This window comes from Myotis daubentonii, chromosome 17 (assembly GCF_963259705.1).
Source record: "Myotis daubentonii chromosome 17, mMyoDau2.1, whole genome shotgun sequence".
Classification (NCBI taxonomy): domain Eukaryota; kingdom Metazoa; phylum Chordata; class Mammalia; order Chiroptera; family Vespertilionidae; genus Myotis; species Myotis daubentonii.
Genome location: NC_081856.1, coordinates 5,999,848 through 6,021,954, shown reverse-complemented (window position 1 = coordinate 6,021,954; position 22,107 = coordinate 5,999,848). Strand labels below are relative to the sequence as shown.

The 22,107-nt window shown below is 58.2% G+C and overlaps 1 protein-coding gene across 3 annotated transcripts in view; it reads right to left on the bottom strand.

Annotated features, from left to right (window-relative positions):
* Nucleotides 1-22,107, bottom strand: part of PAG1 (phosphoprotein membrane anchor with glycosphingolipid microdomains 1) — a 107,301-nt gene that overhangs the window by 11,374 nt on the left and 73,820 nt on the right. For all 3 annotated transcript variants that reach the window (XM_059672666.1, XM_059672663.1, XM_059672665.1), the window contains 4 exons: nt 7,885-8,100; nt 7,150-7,201; nt 3,920-4,016; nt 715-1,295 (listed from right to left, as the gene is read on the bottom strand). In XM_059672666.1, coding sequence (XP_059528649.1) covers nt 715-1,295; nt 3,920-4,016; nt 7,150-7,201; nt 7,885-8,006 — 852 coding nt within the window. In that variant the 5' untranslated portion in view covers nt 8,007-8,100. The remainder of the gene's footprint in view (nt 1-714; nt 1,296-3,919; nt 4,017-7,149; nt 7,202-7,884; nt 8,101-22,107) is intronic.

Sequence of the window (22,107 nt, the reverse complement as noted above, 5' to 3'; positions counted from 1 at the left end):
AAACGAGGGGGGGGTTACGTCGATGCCGGCTGCCGCCTGCGTGTGGCATCTTTCTGTAAGAATGCTCTCAGACGACTTTTAGGAAGTCAAGGATGTGCTGCAACGACATTGTGTAAAGCCCCAGAGGAATACACACGCAAGAAGCCTCCTCTGTGACGCTTCTGGAGAGCCAGGAGCAGTGCAGACATTTCTTCCACTTTTGGATTTGAACCGGTCGGTACAAATAAGCCAAACAGACTACTGTTTCAATTCCTGTCAGTGACGGATTGATCATCAATGAAGAGTCGATCATAAAAAACATGGCTTCTGTATGGCATGCCCGGATCTTGTGTTCGGACAGTGTGCATGAGTCGAGTCGTCAGAAAGATTCCCGAGCCACCGGGAACCTTATCAGAGCTAACGGAGAGGCAGCTCGCGCTGGCGGCAGGCTCCTGCCTCGCTTCTCCCACACCTCTCCTGTCTCCCCACATTCTCCCCGATTTCAACAGTTTCAACAAACACGCGTCCTTTCAAACCCAGACCTCAGTTCCCCGACCTCCCCCACCGCCCTCCTCCACCGGCCCCACCGCTCACGCAGGTGTGTGCATGTGCACGTGTGTGCATGCGTGTGCATGTGTGTGCATGCGTGTGTGTGTGTGTGCGCGCGCGTGTGTATCTCCCCGAACACAGCCAGGAGGAGCCCAGGCCCCGACTCCTGCAGCCACAGGCGCTCACCTTGCTGGTCTCGCGGGTCCCCTCGGAGGCGCTCCTGTCCTGCGCCTGCAGGTTCTCATTCTCGTCCAGAAGTTTCACGGGCACCGGCGGCGGGGCCTCCTCCTCTGCGTCCCGGGCAGGGCCCAGCACACTGTCTACGTGCATGCTCTGCCGACACTTTTTGTTCCTGTCCACCGAGGCGTACTCCGCGAAGTCGGCTCTGCCGGGGGTCTGGGGCGCCGGCGGCTCCTTGGGAGCGGGGGCCGCCCTGGACCGGCCGCCGGGGCCTTTGCCCGGGGGGGCGGCCGCCTCCTTGATCTCCTTCACCGTCTCATACAGACAGTCCTCCACCATGTTCTCCTGGGACGAGCTGTCCTTGAGCACCTCGTAGGGCCCTTCCGCCCCTGCCCCCTGGTCCCCGTCCACGCTCCCGGCGCTGGCCAGCGCGTCCACGGCGCTGTCCGGGGGGATCTGGGGCAGCTCCCGGCTCTGGTGGCCCTTGGGCTTCCCTGAGCCATCCTGGGCGTCCGGCAGGTCGGAGGCCGTGGCCAGCACCTCCTCGTAATGCTGCGCGCAGGTCCCGGCACTGCCTTCCGAGGCGACTGGAGCAGACGGAAAGGGGAGAAAGACACCAGAGTTATTATCCCAGGGAAGTGCTGCTGTGCTTACTTGTGTGCGACTCGGCTCAAGGCACAGGCGGCCCGCTTGTTAGCGACACTCTCAGTCCAATCATGTCTTCCCGACAACATTTAGGGTCTTGGCTACACTCTTGGCTCTCGGGGACTTTCACTACCTGCTGTCACCCCTGCTGGGACCCGGTGGGCAGAGGTCCCTGTGCCCAGAGTGTGACAGTGATGGTCAGGGCCAAACTGTGAGAGGTGGGGCGCCCCACGGCGGGCATGTCTGGTGCCCACGCTCCCCTGCCCTCCTGGCGCCCCTTATTGGACCTTCCAAAGGTCACTTTGATTTGGCAGACGTGATGGGAATCATGGGGCAAAAATGTGCCCTGCAGCAGTGCCAGAGAGGCCTGCATACCAGGTCTCCTTCCCTCGCCCCATTTCCACCTCCACCTGGAAAACCGAATGGGAGCCCTCGGAGGGGAGGGCCACAGGCGCGGCCGGAAGGTCCCAGATGCCGCGTCTCCAGGCACATTCTTGGTACACGGGCATGAAGGTGTGAGGGCGTGCACGTGGAAACGCACGCTGAACTATGCATGATACCCCCACTCACATGTGTTTATCATGTGCGACTCTATCTGACATGTCCCTGACATGTGCTTTGTGCGCTATGCAGTCTTCACACAGGGGCATTGTGTTTACGATGTGCAGTTTCAGCCTATTTATCTTTACTGCCTGCGCTGGGATGCTCCCGCTGGGCCCAGGGCATGTCGGCTGCGGCAGGCACCTCGCTGTGCTGTCGCCTGAAACACTAAGTGAGAGGAGGAATGAATTCAGCGCTCAGCTCACCCTGAAAAAAACACCCGTCTCTCTTGGGGGGTTAGAAAGCATCCGGGAAAGTGAGCACGGACCCCACCCTCGAACTCCCTACCCGTTCTGAAGGCTCTGCCATCACAGGGGGCTTCTGCCGTCTGGGGCAGGCGTCTGTGCCACAGGGACGGGTGGGCACTGGGTGTGGACCTGGTCAGTCCTGAGTGCCCAGGGAGTCCGGAGTGCCAGCGAGCCAGCACATTGGCTGCCAACCTCTGAGCTGGGCGCTCTGCCCCCGGGGTGCAAGTCACACACACACACACACACACACACACGCACACACACACACGCATGCATGCACGCACGCACACACAGACATGCATGCACACGCACGCACACACACGCACACATGCAGGGCCTCCTGCCGCGAGAGGCAGGGGTGGGACAGGTGGTCCCAAGGATGTGCCTGAGGCTCAGATGCTGAGTTTAAACACAGTCCCTCGGTGCACTGACTGAGACCTCAGGTAAATGCCCAACCTGTGCAGGGAGAACCATGGTCTCAAAGGGTCCTAGTCCCAGTTCCTGCAGCCCCTGAGTGAGAGGTGATGGGGGAGGGGCTGTGAGAGAGGTGATGGGGGAGGGGCTGTGAGAGAGAATGGTGATGGGGGAGGGGCTGTGAGAGAGGTGATGGGGAGGGGCTGTGAGAGAGGTGATGGGGAGGGGCTAAGAGAGAGGTGATGGGGAGGGGCTGTGAGAGAGGTGATGGGGAGGGGCTGTGAGAGAGGTGATGGGGAGGGGCTAAGAGAGAGGTGATGGGGAGGGGCTGTGAGAGAGGTGATGGGGGAGGGGCTGTGAGAGAGAATGGTGATGGGGGAGGGGCTGTGAGAGAGGTGATGGGGGAGGGGCTAAGAGAGAGGTGATGGGGAGGGGCTAAGAGAGAGGTGATGGGGAGGGGCTGTGAGAGAGGTGATGGGGAGGGGCTGTGAGAGAGAGAGGTGATGGGCAGCGGGGAGGGAGGAGCTGTGAGGGAGAGAGGTCGGGCAGGGTGGGTCTAGGCTAGTGATGGCGCACCTATGACACGCGTGTCAGAGGTGACATGTGAACTCATTTTTTTGGTTGATTTTTCTTTGTTAAATGGCATTTAAATATATAATAAATATAAAAAATATGTCTTTGTTTTACTATGGTTGCAAATATCAAAAAATTTCTATATGTGACACGGCACCAGAGTTAAGTTAGGGTTTTTCAAAATGCTGACACGCCGAGCTCAAAAGGTTCGCCATCACTGGGCTAGAGACAGTGGAAGTACCAGCTGAGCTGAGCGGGACAGAGCAGCCTGGGGTAGGTGGGCAGGTGCGTTACCAGGTGCCCATTGAGACAGGCGGGCGGACAGTGGGAACAGAGACCTGGGCGAGGGCGAGGCAGGGAGGAGGCGCTCGGGTCCACGCTGATGTTGGGGCTGAAGTCCCCCTTCACCTGTGCTGCGGATCTAAGTTGGTGGAAACTGCGGCAGCGGCCCGGGCCGCCCTCCCTGCGTGCTGCGGGCAGTGACGCTGCTCACGTTAGTGCTGCTCTCACGGGGGCAGGAGGGCCTGTCGGTAACGGCCACCTGCCAGCGGCTTCAGGACGAGTGAGTCAGCAGGGCCGCCCTAGCCATCAGCACCCGAGCTTTCCATCCCTGAGACGACTTTTGCTGAAACTGGTGCAAACAGTGAGCACGTTCCTACTTCCTAGCCTTTGGCTACGCCTTCGGAGCCCTGGGTCTGGGGGTGAGTCCCGTGAGGCGCGTGTGGACTTACTGTCCCCGTTGGTGAGGGCGCCGTTCTGGTCGCTGCTGAGGGGCGCGTCCGTGGCCAGGCTGGTCACCGAGCGGCTGAACACCTCCTTGTCCGAAGGCTGCAAGAGAGACGCACGCGGTCAGCCCGCCTGCCCAGGGGAGTCCGAGCCTCTTTCTAAAAACAGGAACATCCGCAAAAGCCCACACCCACTGCTTCGGTTTAGATGAAGGGAAATTAAATAGACGTCAGTTGCCCATGTACTCGGCACACGTCCCGTGCTCTGTGCCTCGTGTGGCGAGGGCTCCTTTCCCACGTCCTGGCGGGAAATTCCGCTGGACGGGGCCGCCCCAGCATCACCAGGGCACGGGCACCTCCCACCTGCGGTCTGCAGATGGCCCCGTGGGCGGTGAGGGGTCAGCCCCTCGCGGCAGGGGAGGCGGGGACCAGAAGCCCCTGCTGCTCGTCACGGTGGAGTCCAGCACAGCCTCGGCCCTGGCCCAGGTGCTATGAACACTATTCTGAAAGGTGAGCCACGCCGGGCAAAGCACGGGAAAGGCCACCCGCTGCTGTCGCCCGAGGGAAGAGACCCCAGTCTGCCTGGCAATGACCGCTAACGTCCTCGACCCCCGAGACTGCGCATACCCAGCCGGGCCTGCTTCCAGCTCAGAAACAGCCAGCGGCGAACAGGCAGGTCTGCAGCCTCTCCGAGCCCGACCCTCAGCCCTGGGAGGGGGATGGCGTGGGGAGCGAAGGCGTTCTGCGGGCTCGACTGCGTAGGTGCGTAGACGATGGCCAGGCCGAGCAATGGCTATGGGTGTCATCAAGTTGGCAGTTGATGCATTTCTACAAGCTCCCAGCTGGCCTCACGTGGCGCCTGAGCCATGGCTCCCAGGTCTGCCCCCACCCGTGACAGAACACGCGGCCTATGGGGGCCAGGGGGCCGCCCTGGACCTGCTCCGGTCCCCCCTGGAGAACGCTGGTGCGAAGAGCGCCGGGAGCCTGGCCCGCGGGCCTCGAACATGTGACTCCGGGCTGGGAGCCACACAACAGTGGAGTGCAAGTGGCTCACGCTGCGTCAAGGTCCCCAAGCTCGTGGGACTCAGCTGTTCCACTCAGGGGAGGTGCCAAGGGGATGGGCCACTGTGGGAGGCGGCCAGGACCGCGAACAGGTGCCACCATCGCAGGAGGGACGCTGCCTGGGCGGGTGTCAGGTGTGAGGGAGGAGGCCTCCCCGTAACAATCCATCCGGCAGAATGACCACACCTGGGCTCTGCCACCACCTCTACCCTTAGCCGCCAGGAGAAAGGCCACGGGAGCCGGACAACCAGAGGCGGAGACGGGTGGGCCAAAGGCCAAGGGGTGGTGCCGCGAACCCCAGGATGGCAGCGGGTGCGCCGGAGCAGAAGGGCAGGGACCCCCGGGGCTCCCTGGAGGAGAGGGTCCCAGAGCTCCGTGTCTGCCTGGGCGTTTGCGGGGCAGGGCGGCCGAGCCTGGAGACGCCTCGGTGAGCATGGAGCCTGCCTGCTGCCTGCAGGCTTTACGCCTCCCCCCAGACAGGCTGTCTCCACACGGGCTGCCTGCAGTGAGCCCACGCCGGGACCGGGTAACCACGCCGGGACTGGGGGACCACGCCGGGACCGGGTGACCACGCCGGGACCGGGAGCCCACGCCGGGACCGGGGGACCACGCCAGGACCGGGGGACCACGCCGGGACCGGGAGCCCACGCCGGGACCGGGTGACCACGCCGGGACCGGGAGACCACGCCGGGACCGGGTGACCACGCCGGGACCGGGTGACCACGCCGGGACCGGGAGACCACGTCGGGACCGGGAGACCACGCCGGGACCGGGTGACCACGCCGGGACCGGGAGACCACGCCGGGACCGGGTGACCACGCCGGGACGGGAGACCACACCGGGACGGGAGGCCACGCCGGGACGGGAGACCACGCCGGGACCGGGAGACCACGCCGGGACGGGGAGACCACGCCGGGACGGGAGGCCACGCCGGGACGGGAGACCACGCCGGGACCGGGAGACCACGCCGGGACGGGGAGACCACGCCGGGACGGGAGGCCACGCCAGACCGGGAGACCACGCCGGGACCCGGAGCAGGCTCTGTGTGGGCACCGCGTGGGGCTCAGGCAGGGCCTCTGCGAACACGAGGGTGGGCCGGCCCCCACTGCTGGAATGACTCAGCGGGTCAAGGCATGCACCTGAGCGCAGAACCCTTCTCTCTCACCACAAGGACCAGGCCGCTCAGGCGTCTCCTCCCAGGTGGTCCTGAAGTGCCTTCGGGGCTAGGTCAGGACCCGGAAGACACCGAGGGCTGCAGAACATAGTGAGGCCCGGCCACACCCGCAGACGGCGAGGCCACACCCGCAGACGGCGAGGCCCGGCCACACCTGCAGACACCGAGGCCAGGACACACCTTCAGTGCTGGGGCTCCCAGGCCCTAGTGAGCTTGGTGGCCAGCTGTTAGGGGGTGAACTGTATCCTCCCCAAGTCCCTGTGGAGGCCCAGCCCCGCTTCTTGGGAGTGACCCTATTTGGGAGCAGGGTCATTGCAGATGAAACCAGTTAAGAGGAGGTCTCACTGGAGTCCTTGCAAAGGGGGAACTTGGACAGAGACAGGCCCACAGGGCGGGCGGGGGGGGGGAGGGCACCACGTGATGAGGGAGGCACCGCAAATGCCAAGGACGCCAGCAAGGCACCAGTGACATCTCCTCAGAGCCAACCCGCTGACACCTCCTGGGATTCTGGCTCCAGAGCTCCGAGGCAACGGACTTGCTACTTAAGCGACTCGGTCTGTGGCCCTTCGTTATGACAGCCCTAGCGAGTGACCACGGGAGCTAGAGCGGGGCGGACGCAACAAAGACACATCCCTGCCGTAGTCCCTGGCTCCCTCAGGATCTCCCTCCCAGGCCCTGCACAATTGCACCCGTTGTCAGAGCCCCCCAGCAGCCTGCTGTGTGCACAGGCCTCGGGCCGTGGTGAGCCCCCACCTGCAGGAAGGACCCGCCCAGGCAGCTGGGAGCTCAGGCTGTTCTTTCCGGAAGGAAATTGTCAGTTTGTGGGAACATGCTTAGATGAGTGGCTGGTGTTTGAAAACATGCACATGTAGACACACATGCATGGAGGCACACATGCACACACGCAAACACACATGAACACACGAGGATGCAAGTGCACACACATGTAGACACATGGATGCACATGTGCGCGCACACACACACATGCACTGGGGCTCACCACGTTCATCAGGTTCTCATGGTCTCCGCTGTACTGTCTCGGCTTCTTTTCTCTGGAATGAAAAATAGATGTTCCTGTGATATCACACTCGCCATCTAAAATCAAACACACACCCCCTTCCCATCCTGTCAGACCAAGGTTAACTGCCAGGGAAGCAAAGCCGGACAGGCGCGGGCGGGAGGGAGGGGCCGGTGAGTCACAGCAGGGTCCCCACCAGGGGGAACGCTGGGCGAGCGATGCCTTAAAAAAAGAGCACCCAGACACGTCTCCTGTTCCCAGCTGGAGGCTCTGCAGTCACACTGCAGGGGCCTCGGAAAATAATTAGACAAGACAAATTCTGGCACGTCAGGAAGGGCGCATGCTCTCAGGATGAGTCATGTGCACTTCCTTCCAGGCTGTGGAAAAGTCCGCAGAGTAAAAATAGAAGTTGTTTTTACTCGCACAGGCTAGGAAGCCATCAGTTCCAGAGCGCGTTCCCACGGATGCACAAGGCAACAGCGCCCCCTAGTGGGAGACTCGACGACGACAGAGGCGGCTGCCCAGGCCTGGGCACAAAGGCCCACTTGGTCCTGGTCCCAGGGTCCCAGCCCCGCAGGCCTGGGTCCCACTGGGCAGGCAGGAGGGGCTCCTGGGTTCGGAGAGTCCAGCTCTGCTTCTCCTGACAGAGCCATCAGGGGAGGAAGCGATGTCCAGACTCTTCAATGACGCGTGTTGAGTCTCTTCTGAGGCTCTCACCTGTCACAGCTGGAGCACAGGAAGATGAGGAAGGTGATGAGGAAGAGCGTGGCGGCAGCTGCCAAGCTTCCCCACAGGGCAATCTGCAGGTGTCCGCCCAGCAGGCTCCCGGAGGGCCCCATGGCGGGAGCCGGAGGGGGCGCCGGCTGGCGCGTCGGTCAGTCCTCCAGACCTGGTGGCATCGGGCCGAGGGCTGCGTCCGCCGCAGAGACCAACCTGTTTGAAACAATGTCTCAGGTGGCAAGGCGCCAGCACCTGCTAACTAGTCCCCCTCCCGAGGACGGCTGGGCAGGGGCAAGGGCAGGGGCAGGGGCAGGGGCAGGGGCAGGGGCAGGGAGGCGAGTGCCTGCGTGCGGGCCCTCCGTCCCCTGGCCGTCCAGGCCTGTGTCTCCTCCCCTGCACACGAAGGCTGGGCCCGTGTGCGGCGGGGTGTCTGATGGCGCCAGCATGTTAGCGGGTAGATTCCTCGGTGCCGTCGTGTGCAGCAGGACCCAGCCCCACAGCAAGCACACGTGTGCTGGAGTCTCTGCCTCCCCGGGCACAGCACTCATTCCATGGCGGTCCCCAACGTGAAGCTGCACCTTCCCCACCGTCTCCCCAGCTCCCCTCCCCTGCTTTTCTTCCAGAGGTTAGAGGTCAGTGCAGTCAAGGCCGCAGGATGTCTCTCATTCACCTCGAAAACAGCTGTCTATCCGAGTAGGTGGCCGCCTATGTTCAGGGCCAGCATTCCCTGCGCTTCTCCAAACTCCGCTACGCACAGCTCCAGGCGATGGGGTCTGTGCTGAGAACCAGCCCCAGCGGAAGACAAGACCACGAACAAGGACGGCGCAGCACAGGGCGGTGCTGGGACAGCTTAGCGCGGGCCTGGGCCGGGCCTCTTCGAAATGCTTTCTTCATGAATCGCTGCCAAGACTCTGCACGCACCACTCAGCTAGTCCCGCACACACCGCTCTGTACGCCCCGTTCCGCTAGCCCCGCACACACGGCTCTGTACGCCCCGCTCCGCTAGCCCCGCACACACGGCTCTGTACGCCCCTCTCCGCTAGCCCCGCACACACGGCTCTGTCCGCCCCGCTCCGCTAGCCCCGCACACACCGCTCTGTCCGCCCCGCTCCGTTAGCCCCGCACACACGGCTCTGTACGCCCCTCTCCGCTAGCCCCGCACACACGGCTCTGTACGCCCCGCTCCGCTAGCCCCGCACACACGGCTCTGTACGCCCCTCTCCGCTAGCCCCGCACACACGGCTCTGTCCGCCCCGCTCCGCTAGCCCCGCACACACCGCTCTGTCCGCCCCGCTCCGTTAGCCCCGCACACACGGCTCTGTCCGCCCCGCTCCGTTAGCCCCGCACACACGGCTCTGTACGCCCCGCTCCGCTAGCCCCGCACACACGGCTCGTACGCCCCTCTCTGCCAGCCCCGCACACATCGCTCTGTACGCCCTGCTCCGCTAGCCCCGCACACTCTGCAGGCACCGCTCTGCTAGCTCAATGCAGGAGCTGCCCCGTGGTGGTCAGTGGGCTCCCACAGGGAGAGGTCTGCTCAGCCACAAGCCAGCTGACGGCTGCCAGAAGAGCGGTGGTGGGAGCCTCTCCTGCCTCCTCAGCAGTGCTAAGGATGTCCTACTGCAGCTTAGGTCTGGTCACCGCTGGCAAGTGGGCATCCCCCGAGGGCTGCCGGGCTGCCAGAGGGATGTCTGACTGCCAGCTTAGGCCTGATCCCCCAGGGAGAAAAAACGTATTTTCTTGAAAAAGACTGGCTGTTTCCATTCTCATTGGCTGGAGGAGCTGTCACTGTATCTCGCCATCACTGGCAACCCCGCCAGCCAGCACTCGGCGGCCTATGGCCACAGGAGCGCACAGAGAAACCGGGAATTAAAGCCATTTCCGCAAAGGCGGCTCAACGGGACCAAATCTTCTCCAGGTGAACTATTCCCCATAAACTTGAATATATAAGGTTGAGGAATAACAAAAAGCTGGAGAAAAAGAAAAAAAACCGCATTGTGTACGCCTGCAATGTACACAGACGATTCTAGAAGACAAGGTGGCCGTGCTCCTCAGTCCTTGAATCAACAGGAACACTTCCCACGCTCCCAGTGCATACGCACACCCCTTCCTGAGTAGGAGGGGCTTCCTTCATCCCAGGTGGTTTGTAAACAATCCACACATGGTCATGGTCAGGTCACGGCGGCCACAGCGCCCAGCTCGTCTGCCCCAAGGCAGCTCTACGAATGGACATCCCTGCCCCTTCTCTTAGGATTTGCTGAAACAATGAACCAGTCACTTTAAACTCAGACACACCCAAGCAAGCACATGTCGCGGCAGCCTAGGGATCCATGTGGGATAGTTCTATGCGTGGTGAAAGCACGCACAGGTGACCTGTATGCAGGCGTGTGCTTGCTTCCTGCATCCCTCCTCCATCGCACGGCAGCGTTCACTGGTGTCTGCTAAGGAAGTGCAGGTCTGAGAAAACAGTTGCCAGACCTGGGTTTCATGACAGCTGTTGGCCTTCAGCGCCCTCTCATCTCTGTACGATTCTCTCTTCTTTGAGCTCTCTCTCCTCAGGGGAGCTGACAGAGTACAATGAAATGTGTGAGGTGCCAGCCCATCAGAACAGTGTAGGGAGAAAGAGGATCAAAGCTATTAGAACAGGCTTCTGAATAACGGGTGTAACTCAGAAAAAATGTGTCTGAACTCCTGGCTAACTCCCCTTCAACTAGAATTGGCTGAGAAGCTACTAAAAGAAACACTTTTTCCCCAAAAGTTCTCATTGCGGACAAAAATCTAACAGTGAAGAGAATGAGCATCGTCTGATACATGCTTCCTGGTCAGACACATTGTGATCACCAAGGCCAACGTGCTTCCAGCCCCCAGGAGCCTCCAGTGCAGCTGGACAGACAAGGAGCAACACAGTCAGGGGGGTAGGAGAGGGGCAGAGGCAGCTGCCCTGGGAGGGGCCACACACAGGAGGCTCTGACCTCACAGCACATCTCCCGGGAATCATACTTCTCTGATCATCGCCGACTTAAACTGTGGTGGCTAACCGACAACTGAGACAGATTTGCCCTCCCCCAGGTGTGAGGGTGCACTAACCCCCAGGAGTGTAGATGCACTGACCCCCAGGTGTATAGGTGCACTGACCCCCAGGTGTGTAGGTGCACTGACCCCCAGGTGTGAGGGTGCACTAACCCCCAGGAGTGTAGATGCACTGACCCCCAGGTGTATAGGTGCACTGACCCCCAGGAGTGTAGGTGCACTGACCCCCAGGTGTATAGGTGCACTAACCCCCAGGTGTGTAGGTGCACTGACCCCCAGGTGTGCAGCTGTACTGACCCCCAGGTGTGTAGGTGCACTGACCCCAGGTGTGTAGGTGCACTGACCCCCAGGTGTATAGGTGCACTGACCCCAGGTGTGTAGGTGCACTGACCCCCAGGTGTGTAGGTGCACTGACCCCCAGGTGTGTAGGTGCACTGACCCCCAGGTGTATAGGTGCACTGACCCCCAGGTGTGTAGATGCACTGACCCCCAGGTGTGTAGGTGCACTGACCCCAGGTGTGTAGGTGCACTGACCCCCAGGTGTGCAGGTGCACTGACCCCCAGGTGTGTAGATGCACTGACCCCCAGGTGTATAGGTGCACTGACCCCCAGGTGTGCATGTGCACTGACCCCCAGGTGTGTAGATGCACTGACCCCAGGTGTGTAGATGCACTGACCCCCAGGTGTATAGGTGCACTGACCCCCAGGAGTGTAGATGCACTCACCCCCAGGTGTGCAGGTGCACTGACCCCCAGGTGTGTAGATGCACTGACCCCCAGGTGTGTAGATGCACTGACCCCAGGTGTGTAGATGCACTGACCCCCAGGAGTGTAGATGCACTGACCCCCAGGTGTGCAGGTGCACTGACCCCCAGGTGTGTAGATGCACTGACCCCAGGTGTGTAGATGCACTGACCCCCAGGTGTGTAGGTGCACTGACCCCCAGGTGTGTAGATGCACTGACCCCCAGGAGTGTAGATGCACTGACCCCCAGGAGTGTAGATGCACTGACCCCCAGGTGTGCAGGTGCACTGACCCCCAGGTGTGTAGATGCACTGACCCCCAGGTGTGTAGGTGCACTGACCCCCAGGTGTGTAGATGCACTGACCCCAGGTGTGTAGGTGCACTGACCCCCAGGTGTGTAGATGCACTGACCCCCAGGTGTATAGGTGCACTGACCCCCAGGTGTGTAGATGCACTGACCCCCAGGAGTGTAGATGCACTGACCCCCAGGTGTGCAGGTGCACTGACCCCCAGGTGTGTAGATGCACTGACCCCAGGTGTGTAGATGCACTGACCCCCAGGTGTGTAGGTGCACTGACCCCCAGGTGTGTAGATGCACTGACCCCAGGTGTGTAGGTGCACTGACCCCCAGGTGTGTAGATGCACTGACCCCCAGGTGTATAGGTGCACTGACCCCCAGGTGTGTAGATGCACTGACCCCCAGGTGTGTAGGTGCACTGACCCCCAGGTGTGTAGATGCACTGACCCCCAGGTGTGTAGGTGCACTGACCCCCAGGTGTGTAGATGCACTGACCCCCAGGTGTATAGGTGCACTGACCCCCAGGTGTGTAGATGCACTGACCCCCAGGTGTGTAGGTGCACTGACCCCCAGGTGTGTAGATGCACTGACCCCAGGTGTGTAGGTGCACTGACCCCCAGGTGTGTAGATGCACTGACCCCCAGGTGTATAGGTGCACTGACTCCCAGGTGTGCAGCTAGACTGCCCCCCAGGTGTGTAGATGCACATGTGACTTCCTTGTTCTTCCTTCTTGGTGAGGAGACGGAGGCCTCCTGTGAGTGGTCCAGGGCTGTCCTAGGAGGCCCTGGCCTTTCCTCCATGGCTGGGCCCCGTGCAGGGGGTGGGGTGGGTGCGGGGAGGGTTCCATGAGCTAAACACAGTGCTCAGGGTCCAGCTTTGGTTTAATCTGAGCGGTGGTGGGAACTCTGCCCTTCCCACGCCGAAGGCTTTCCCAGGCTCAGCGACAGGGAAACATAAGGAAGCAGGAGGCGCGGCGTCTGGGAGGTCAGTTACCCCGATAGGAAGGGCCTGCCACAGGCCACACTGTGCCCTTATCGACCAGGAGCCTCATGGGAAAGACACTCCACGGCTCCGAGTCCGCGATACCCTGACTGCCCCAGGGCCGCACTGCTTCCTGCCGATTCCTCTATCAAGGGAAGCACTTTCCGAGTCCCCAGAACGAGTCCATCCCCGCAGAAATGTGCGAAGACTTGGGGCTCTCCCTCCTGGTATGTTCATGCTGATACTTCAGTGCTGTTCTTACCTGCCTCAATCCAGTCCCATTCAATTAGACTATCATCTCCTCAAAGTATAAAACACACCTCGCGGTCAGACCACGTGTGTAAACCGTCGCCGAGTTATCCGACACTGGGCAGAGGGGCCCCGCGCTGTACCTGCACTCACAGCTGTCCGACGCCCACCAGCTGGGCACTGAGGGGGGAGTGTCGGGAAACAGCAGGTCCAGTTTTCCTAGCTGTGCACAGCTCTCCTTGCTCTAGAACAGGCGCCCCGTCGGCTCATCGCTGGACAGTCACGACCGAGACTATTATTTCACACTAACGGGATGTTGCTGTAAAGGAGGCAGCTCTCCCCCGCTTCCCCCCCCCCCCCCCCCCGTTTTATGTAATTTCAGGCTACGGTGGGAACTCATATTTGACCCTGAGAAAGGTCAGTGCATGAAGTTGTAGGACTTCTGTGGGTGATCCTTTCAAAAACTGGCCTGGATAATTATTTTGAACTAAAATATTTTGGATGAAATTATTTTGGTCTGTATTTTCTTATTCTTTCGTATCCATTCATTTCGTGATTTTAATCAATATGTGATTCAATCTGTAGAAAAACTGGCCTTTTACTTCACAAGCAGATTCATTGTAACCACAAGGTGGCGGTATAACGCCATCCTCGGCCCCGACCCGCCGGCTCCTCAGGGAGACCCGATCCTCCCTTGTTCTGGCTGCCTGTGCTGTACGCTCGTCATTGTAATTGTCTCCATCAGCCTGGGCTATCAGCCTCCAAAATCACTTCGACAGGAAGGAAAGCAGACACCAGACAGAATTAATGAGAGGTGCAGGCCACGGCAGCGATCTGCGTTTTAGCAAACGCTCTGGCGGGCAGGTGCTCTGATCCCAGGAATTCTGGGAGTGACAATTTGGCGGAGCGGGGTGGTGGGAGCCGAGCCACTCGGCTCCTTTGAAGCAGGTTTGGGCAGCTGTGACTCACTCCCCTGGCACAGCTGACCTGGGGGGCCTGTAATTAAGCGAGATAGAGACCGCCTCCACTGTGGCCTGGTGGATGGGCCCAGCCCACGGGCACGCCTCCTTCCTGGGCCCCTCCGGATGTGGGCCCACGCGGTAAGATGACACGGAGCCACAGTCACCAAACGCGTTTAGTGTGGCAAGGAGCGAGGCGCTGCTGGGCTCTGTCCTGGAGGCACCCGGCCACCCCCAGGCCACGGCTCCACTGCCTCCCAACAGCACCGGCACTGCCACCCCTCCCCAAGGGGTTCAGCTAAAGTATTTACATTCAGGCAGATTTCTCTTCTGATTAAGGCAAGCCTGCTACACCGAACTTGGTGGTCAGGGCTGCTGTCAACATGGGGATCAGCCAAGCAAATGTCTACTGTCCCTCCTGCCCCCCGACCCCCACCCCCTCAGCTAAGGCACAAGATTTCCTGCCAAATGAGGTCGTTGAAATGTTCTCCCAACACCCCCCTTCCCTGAGTGTGTGCGTGTGCGTGTGTGTGTGTGTGTGTGTGTGTGCGTGTGTGTATGTGGTGGGGGGGGCGGGGGGCGGGGTTGGGGGGGATTACCCGTGGAGAGGGAGGTCGGGAGCCAGGGTCAGAGCTGCTCCTTCAGAGCCTCTGGCATCACTTACAACACCCCTGGGAGCCAGGCCCTGAGGCTTCTTTCTGCAGCAGCTCCAGGGAAACCGAGGCAGGACCCTGCAGGCTCCCCGCCCCCAGGACGGGCCTGCGGCAGCGGCTGGAGGCAGGGGGAGCCGGCCTCTGTCCTGGGAGCCGGACATAAATCCTGTAGCCCTGTCAGCGTCCCCTGATGCTGCACAGACCCCACCATCGATCCACACAGGAAACAGACCCTGGCCCGGGTGGGGGAAGGGGCCTGTGTGGCTGTCGCTCGTCTTCAAGACCAGTGAGCTGGCATCCCAGACGCCATCGTCTATTGCCGCCACGGTGTTCCGCCTCAGAAAAGCTATCCGGTCAGCGACTTGGATGGGCAAGGAAAGACTCCCCGGGGGGCTTCCTCCTGTCCTGACCTAAAAGCAATCCCGAGTTTCCTACTTTATTTTAGTGGTAAATCTCAAGGGGGGAGGGCGGAGGGGGAGGAAAAGGGAGGGTTGATTCTGAGGATCCGGGTAAGGGGCTCCGAGCTGCCTAAGGAGGTCTAACCCATGTCTCAGAGGCTGCGATGGGCTCCCGGCCCTTCCTCCGGCCCTGCCTGACTATTTATCTAAATGGAGGGCCCTCCGGGCCGGGACGTGTCCCCCCACATCCCCTCAGAGTCCCAGCACCCACGTGAGTGGGGCATTTTATTGAGCGGATACTTGTTTTTGTGGGAAGAATGACGAAGAGATTCCCAAGCTGACTCTCAAAATACAAGTTTAGTTAATACTTTAAAGGTAAGGGAGACATGGAGAACACGAGATGAACCTGTCAGGTTAATGACTCAACCATAAGCCACGTGTGTCCGAAGGCCGACCACGCTCCGGAACGGACACAGCACCAGGCCTCTGCGGCCGCTGCCCAAAGCCACTGCCATCTCCCGGGAGTCAGCCCTGGCATGCCCTTCTGTGCAGGATCCCCGCCAGCCTCAGGGATCTGGCGTGTGTGTCCCAGCCCTGACGCCCCGGGCCCCAAGCTGTGTTCCCCTGTCTTGCCCACATGACATCTCAGGCCGCCTCCAGCCCCTGGGGGCCCCAACACAGCCCCCTCCCCTCCCCCCGCCCCCAGGTCTTCAGAGATGGTAAGAATTAGAAGAAACTCCTGTTTTCTCAGATGAGGTTGGACTGCACAGGGACACGGCTGTAGACAGACCTCCATGGCTCCACCTCCGGCTGCCCGGGGCCCCTGCCTCCCTGTGTGCTCCCAGGACCTGAGCAGGCCACTGCACACAGCTCTCACTCAAAGGCTTGGAATCAGAAACACTGAGAAAACCTAAGTGAGCGGATATTGTGTGTCCGCTGCTCTTCCACCGGCCATGCTGCTTCATCCTCAGGCCATCTGTTTATGGATGAAGCTCATGGTCAAGTGCATTGTCCAGGGCCACCAGCCACAGGTGTCCTGCTGCTTCTCTCTCCAGCAAACTGTCCGGCCCCCATGAAGGGATGGGCCAGCCCAGCATGCCCATAACCCCCAGGTGCCCGGCCTGTGTGGGCTGCTCTCTCAGCCCATGTCCACTGTGGACCTTCCTCTAAGGCAGTGGTTCTCAACCTTCCTAATGCCACGACCCTTTAATACAGTTCCTCATGGTGTGGTGACCCCCAACCATAAAATTATTCTCGTTGCTACTTCATAACTGTAATGTTGCTACTGTTATGAATCGTCATGTAAATATCTGATATGCAGGATGTATGTTCATTGTTACAAATTGAACATAACTAAAGCATAGTGATTAATCACAAAACAATATGTAATTATATATGTGTTTTCTGATGGTCTTAGGCAACCCCTGTGAAAGGGCCGTTCGACCCCCAAAGGGGTCGCGACCCACAGGTTGAGAACCGCTGCTCTAAGGGATGCGGATGCTCAGAGCCCTCGTGCTGTCGGTCGGCTTGGCGGGAGGCTGAGGGGTGTGGCGCTGTGTCCTGGGACAGGGCAGGACAGCCCCTCCGGGAAGCAATGCTTGGCACTGCTTTCCCTTGTTTTCACAACAGTGAAGACTTAACCCAGGACAATACGAACTTGCTTCTTTGCTGAGAGGTTCAGAAATGTACCATCTGACACGAATGCCTGTCAAATCCTCTACTCGTGGCTCACGATACAGCAAAGACCAGGTCTGTTTTAACACTCTGCTTGACTGCAGTCAGTGGCCGGTGTCTGTGGCACCCCAGTTCGTTCCCCAAGCCCCCTCCCCCACCACTGAGACTGCAGATCCAGGGGGGCTCATTCTGGGAAAAGTGAACTTGGACCGCAGAGCGAGGTGGCGATTTAACCGTCCGAGAGGAACGCTCGTGAGCAAGCCCTGGTCTCACACCAGCGCCGAGGTGGCCCCCGACACCGATGAACCACAGCCACGTGGAGGGCTGCGGGCTGGCCACTCTCTTTACCACGGTCATCTTTACGTCTCATCTTTGCTGTGTTTTTAAAACATTAAGAATTCTTTACACTCTAAAAGCGACAAACAAAATGCTTTTCACTGATTCCTAAAACCAGGATGGAAATTGTCAGAGAGCGTGGCCGCCGCTCTTACTGGGGACGGCCTGGGGCTGGGACAGGCCAGGTGCCTGCTGGCTGGACTAAGTCAGAACCTGAATGTGCAAGCAGGTCCTCAGGCTCACCCTGGCCTTTCTGCTGGGAGGGGCGCCGACCACTCACGGGGGACTCTCGGGGTGACTCTCTAGCCTGCAGAGCGAGGTCTGGAAGGTGTGTGGGGCGACCTCCTCTAAAAATCAATGGAAAAATATCCTCGGGAGAGGATTAACAACAACAACAAAAATGGGACATGGGAGCTCCAGGAAAGTTGGCCCAGGGAGTCAGGAGCGGGCGCTGAGTGGCTCTGTCGGAGAGCTGACTGTGACCTGGGAGTGACCTGTGAGTGGTGCCCCTGGAGGACGGGGTGTGTACTGCAGAGATGCAATAGGTGCACACCGTGGTAAACGGGCGGAAACAACAGTGGGATTTGTTCTTGAAAGGGTCACTTTAATTATTTCTCATGCCTCTGATACAGGAAAAATTCAAGAAAAATATACTTACAAAATGGAACAAGGAGGTGTGTTTTCAGGACCAAAAATTAATTTACTAAAATCTCCCTTCAATTCACTGGATTAAATAATCTAAGCCCAGTGGCTCCATTCCAGCTTCTTGTGAGCCATTATTTATAATGGTTATGTGATTCCTCAACATTAATTGTAGAAAATTACATTATTATACCTTCATTTAAAAGTGACCCAGTCTCTCCTACATTACTTTCCTCAGGCCTGTGCCCAAGCGTTCGAAACCCTATTCACCTTCCTGGGACCCTGCCACTGTGCCGTGTGTCAGGAACATGCCGGGCTGGGAACGCAGCCCGTCGGCAGTCCTGTGTGCTGGGAGATGAGTAAGAGCCATCTCACACGTTCTGGAACATCCACTGATCTGTCCTTGATTCTGTCGCCAGGACCCATCTAGACACCAGGGAGGAAGGCTTCAGTCCCCCAGGATTTCAGTACAGTCTAGCTCAGGGGTGGGCAAACTTTTTGACTCGAGGGCCACAATGGGTTCTTAAACTGGACTCAGAAGAAGGAGCTGCGGCCGTGTTTCCCGACGTTGCCATGTTAACACTGCTGCTGGTGAAGGAGCGGAGGGGAGAGCAAGAGAACCCTCCGCTCTTTTGGCTCCGCGGGCCGGATAGAACAGCCGAATGGGCCGGATCCCGCCCGCGGGCCGTAGTTTGCCCACGGCTGGTCTAGCTAATGCTCCCGAAGACTGCGCCCTACCACTGCGGTCATTCGAAAGAGCAGGTGTAGGGTGAAAGGTCAAGTCCCAATCTCTCCTAATTCTCACAGAGCTGTCATCTGGCACCTTCCTCCCATTGGAGACTGGGGTGGCTCTCAGATGCACTGATGGGTGCCCTTCTCCCGCAGCCAATGGGGACACTGTTCCCTCTGCACATGGCTGACATGGTCCTGTTGTCATGAGTGAAGGGCTATTTTTTTAATATTTTTTTACAAATTTATTGATGAGATAGAGAGAAACATAAATTTGCCATTCCACCCATTTATACGCTCATTGGTTGATTCTTGTATGTGCCCTGACCGGGGATAGAACACACAACCTTGGCGTTATCAGGACCACGACTAGCCAGCTGAGCCAAGGTGAGACGCTGCATTAAGCAGCAGCTGAACCCACTGACTAATTAAGGTCGTAGGAAGGTGGTTGTTATGAAATACTAATATAAAAAACGGTCATGATCTGTTCACCGGCATTTTTTTGGTAAAACTGTTAGTGGCATTGTTCTGTTGTGTAGTACATAAAGCTGTGTGTGTCTGAGTGATAAGCTCAGAGATTTTAGTGCCTGGCAGGAGGTTTTTAAATCCTGACAAATTAGTTTGCTTTTTTAAAAAATAGCAACTAAACTGTACATACAAAAATCATATTTTTTTCTCTCCTTCCTGCTCATATGCGGGGCTGGAAGCTCAAAGCTGTAATTATCCTTCAATTATAGCAATTACTGTAGTCTACATCTTTCTTCCTCTCTCTGCACCAGCCTCAATTACAAGTGTTTGATTTCGTACGTTTTGAAGAATCTTTCATAAAAGTCTTCATCATGACAACCTGGATGTTTCTTAGAATCAGGTTTTAACTTCTCAGTACGCCTACCTGGACCTTCACGGCTCATTCCCGTGGGCTGGTCCTTCACAGACTTAAAAAGTTCTCCATGTGCAGATTAGGCTTTAGAGGAAGATATGTTCTTTAAAAAAAGCAAAGGATGAGAAAGGGAGAAAGGAAGAAAGGCAGGGAAATAAAAGATTTCCCACTCAGTTGACCTTTGGGAGCCGACGTTCTGACTGCTCAGGGAACAATGAAAGAAGAATCCAGATGATGTGAGGTGGGCGCAAGGGCTGAGATGGTTAAAACCAAACCAACCTGCTCGGCTGGTGTGGCTCCGTGGTTGAGTGTCAGCCCATGAACCAGGAGGTCACAGTTTGATTCCTGGTCAGGGTACATGCCCAGGTTGTGGGCTTTGGCCCCTTGAGTGTGGCTCTTCCACAAAATACCACGTGCGGGCACGCATGTACAGTGCGATTGAAACTTCGTGGCCCACGCGCAGAAGTCGGTATTTTGTGGAAGAGCCACACTCAAGGGGCCAAAGAGCCGCATGTGGCTCTCGAGCCGCAGTTTGCCGACCACTGAGCTAGGGCAACAAACATTCATTGAAGGACTGCCATGGGCTAGGCGGGCCCCACCCCCCAGCCTCTGCTGGTTCCGTAGTCTCCTTGGCAATGACCTCTCAAACCCACGGGTGTCTTCTCTCTACCTCCCTAGCATATCCAGTGTGTCCTCACCCTGCGTCTTTCACGCTGTGCATCTCCAGCTTCTCACACAGCGGCTTCCTCTTTCATTTTTTCTGTCCTGTTCAGACATCATGTTCCCAGAGAAGCTTTCACTGACCAACCACACCCAAGCCCTCCTGTCCACGGCCACACCACCCTGAGCGTGTCCAGTCTCCTTGAAAGCCCTCCTGTCCACGGCCACACCACCCTGAGCGTGTCCAGTCTCCTTGAAAGCCCTCCTGTCCACGGCCACACCACCCTGAGCGTGTCCAGTCTCCTTGAAAGCCCTCCTGTCCACGGCCACACCACCCTGAGCGTGTCCAGTCTCCTCGAAAGCCCTCCTGTCCACGGCCACACCACCCTGAGCGTGTCCAGTCTCCTTGAAAGCCCTCCCGTCCACGGCCACACCACCCTGAGCGTGTCCAGTCTCCTCGAAAGCCCTCCTGTCCATCCCCCACCCAGCCTCGATCCCAGGACCCCCTCTTCCTTTCCTGTTCTCCCTACATGACAGCGTCTTAGTTAGTGGTCTTCGGAGTTTATGGTGGCACGAAGCCCTCTAGAACGTAAGTTCTAAAATATAACCGAGAGAATGAATGCATTATTTTTGCAGTCTTACCAAGAGTAGTTACGAATACAGTATTGTATTCTTTTTAAAAAAAATTTTAAATTGATTTTTAGAGAGAGAGGAAAGGAGAGGGAGAGAGAAACAGCTTTTAGCTGCCTCCTGCACTCCCCCTATAGAAGATTGAGCCCATAACCCCAGGCATGTGCCCTGACCAGGAATTGAACCAGCAACCTTTTTGTTCCTGGGACAACGCACAACCAACTGAGCCACACTGGCCAGGGCATATAGTCTTGCATTATTTAAGGTTGAAACTATCATGTTAATTGGTAATAAATGAGTATTCACATTGTAATTTTAACCTATATGCATGGGTTAGGATTTTAATTAGACCCACAGAGCCAGCCACTTTGGGGAGAAAGCGCTGACCTCTGGCTGGCTCTCGGCTTCTGCCAGAAGCTTCTCCATTTGCAAATCTTGCAAACCTGGCTGTTCCTCTGGGCTCCCAGCAGGAAGCAGCTAGAGATCACTGTCTGACTCTGCACTTCCCACCTTCTGCTGAGGTTTCTGTAGGTCACTTTATTGGGGGTGATGGTGGTGGGTGTTAGCACCAGGTTTGTCAGCATAGGGTCCTCAGTTCACGTGGGAAAGGTTGGGGGTGTCCCGCACCCGTCACTCCATGCACGTCTGTCTGGGACAGGTGTTATATTGCACAGAGCAGCCGCTCAGCGCTGGAGGATTGAGTGCAGCCTGGGCGCTTGGTCAGTAATCTGACCCTGGCATTGTCATCACCCGGTACCAACAGTGCTGGCTGCGAAGGCAGCTGTGATGTCTTGGGGACAAATCTGACGGACTGACAGACGGGATCGACAGTTGGACACGACCTCTGTTTCCAGCACTTCCAGCCATGCTGACACCACACTCCGCCGGCCTCCCGGTGTGTGCCTGTCTGAGCGTCCGTGGCCCCAGTATTCCAGGGACCCATCCAGTGTGTGAAAGGATAGCTGATATCACTGTCAAAATCCGCTGCCTTCGTGTCATGTGAGACACACATAGTTTAGTGCTTGGCCCAGAAAAGGCACCCAACACATAATTAGTGCCTTCTTTGCTTTCCTTGCTATTGTAAATATGTGTGTGTGTGTTTAAAAATTGATTTTAGAGAGAGGAAGGGAGAGGGAGAAATAGAAATATCAATGATGTGGAGAGAAAATCATAGATAGGCTGCCTCCTGCACACCCCCTACTGGAGATGGAGCCCGCAACCGGGGCATGTTCCCTTGACCGGAATCGAACCGTGACCTCCTGGTTCATAGGTCGATGCTCAACCATTGAGCCACACCAGCAGGGCCCTTGCTGTTTGAATAAAAACTTACTTTACTCAAACTTAAAGAAGAGTCTGTA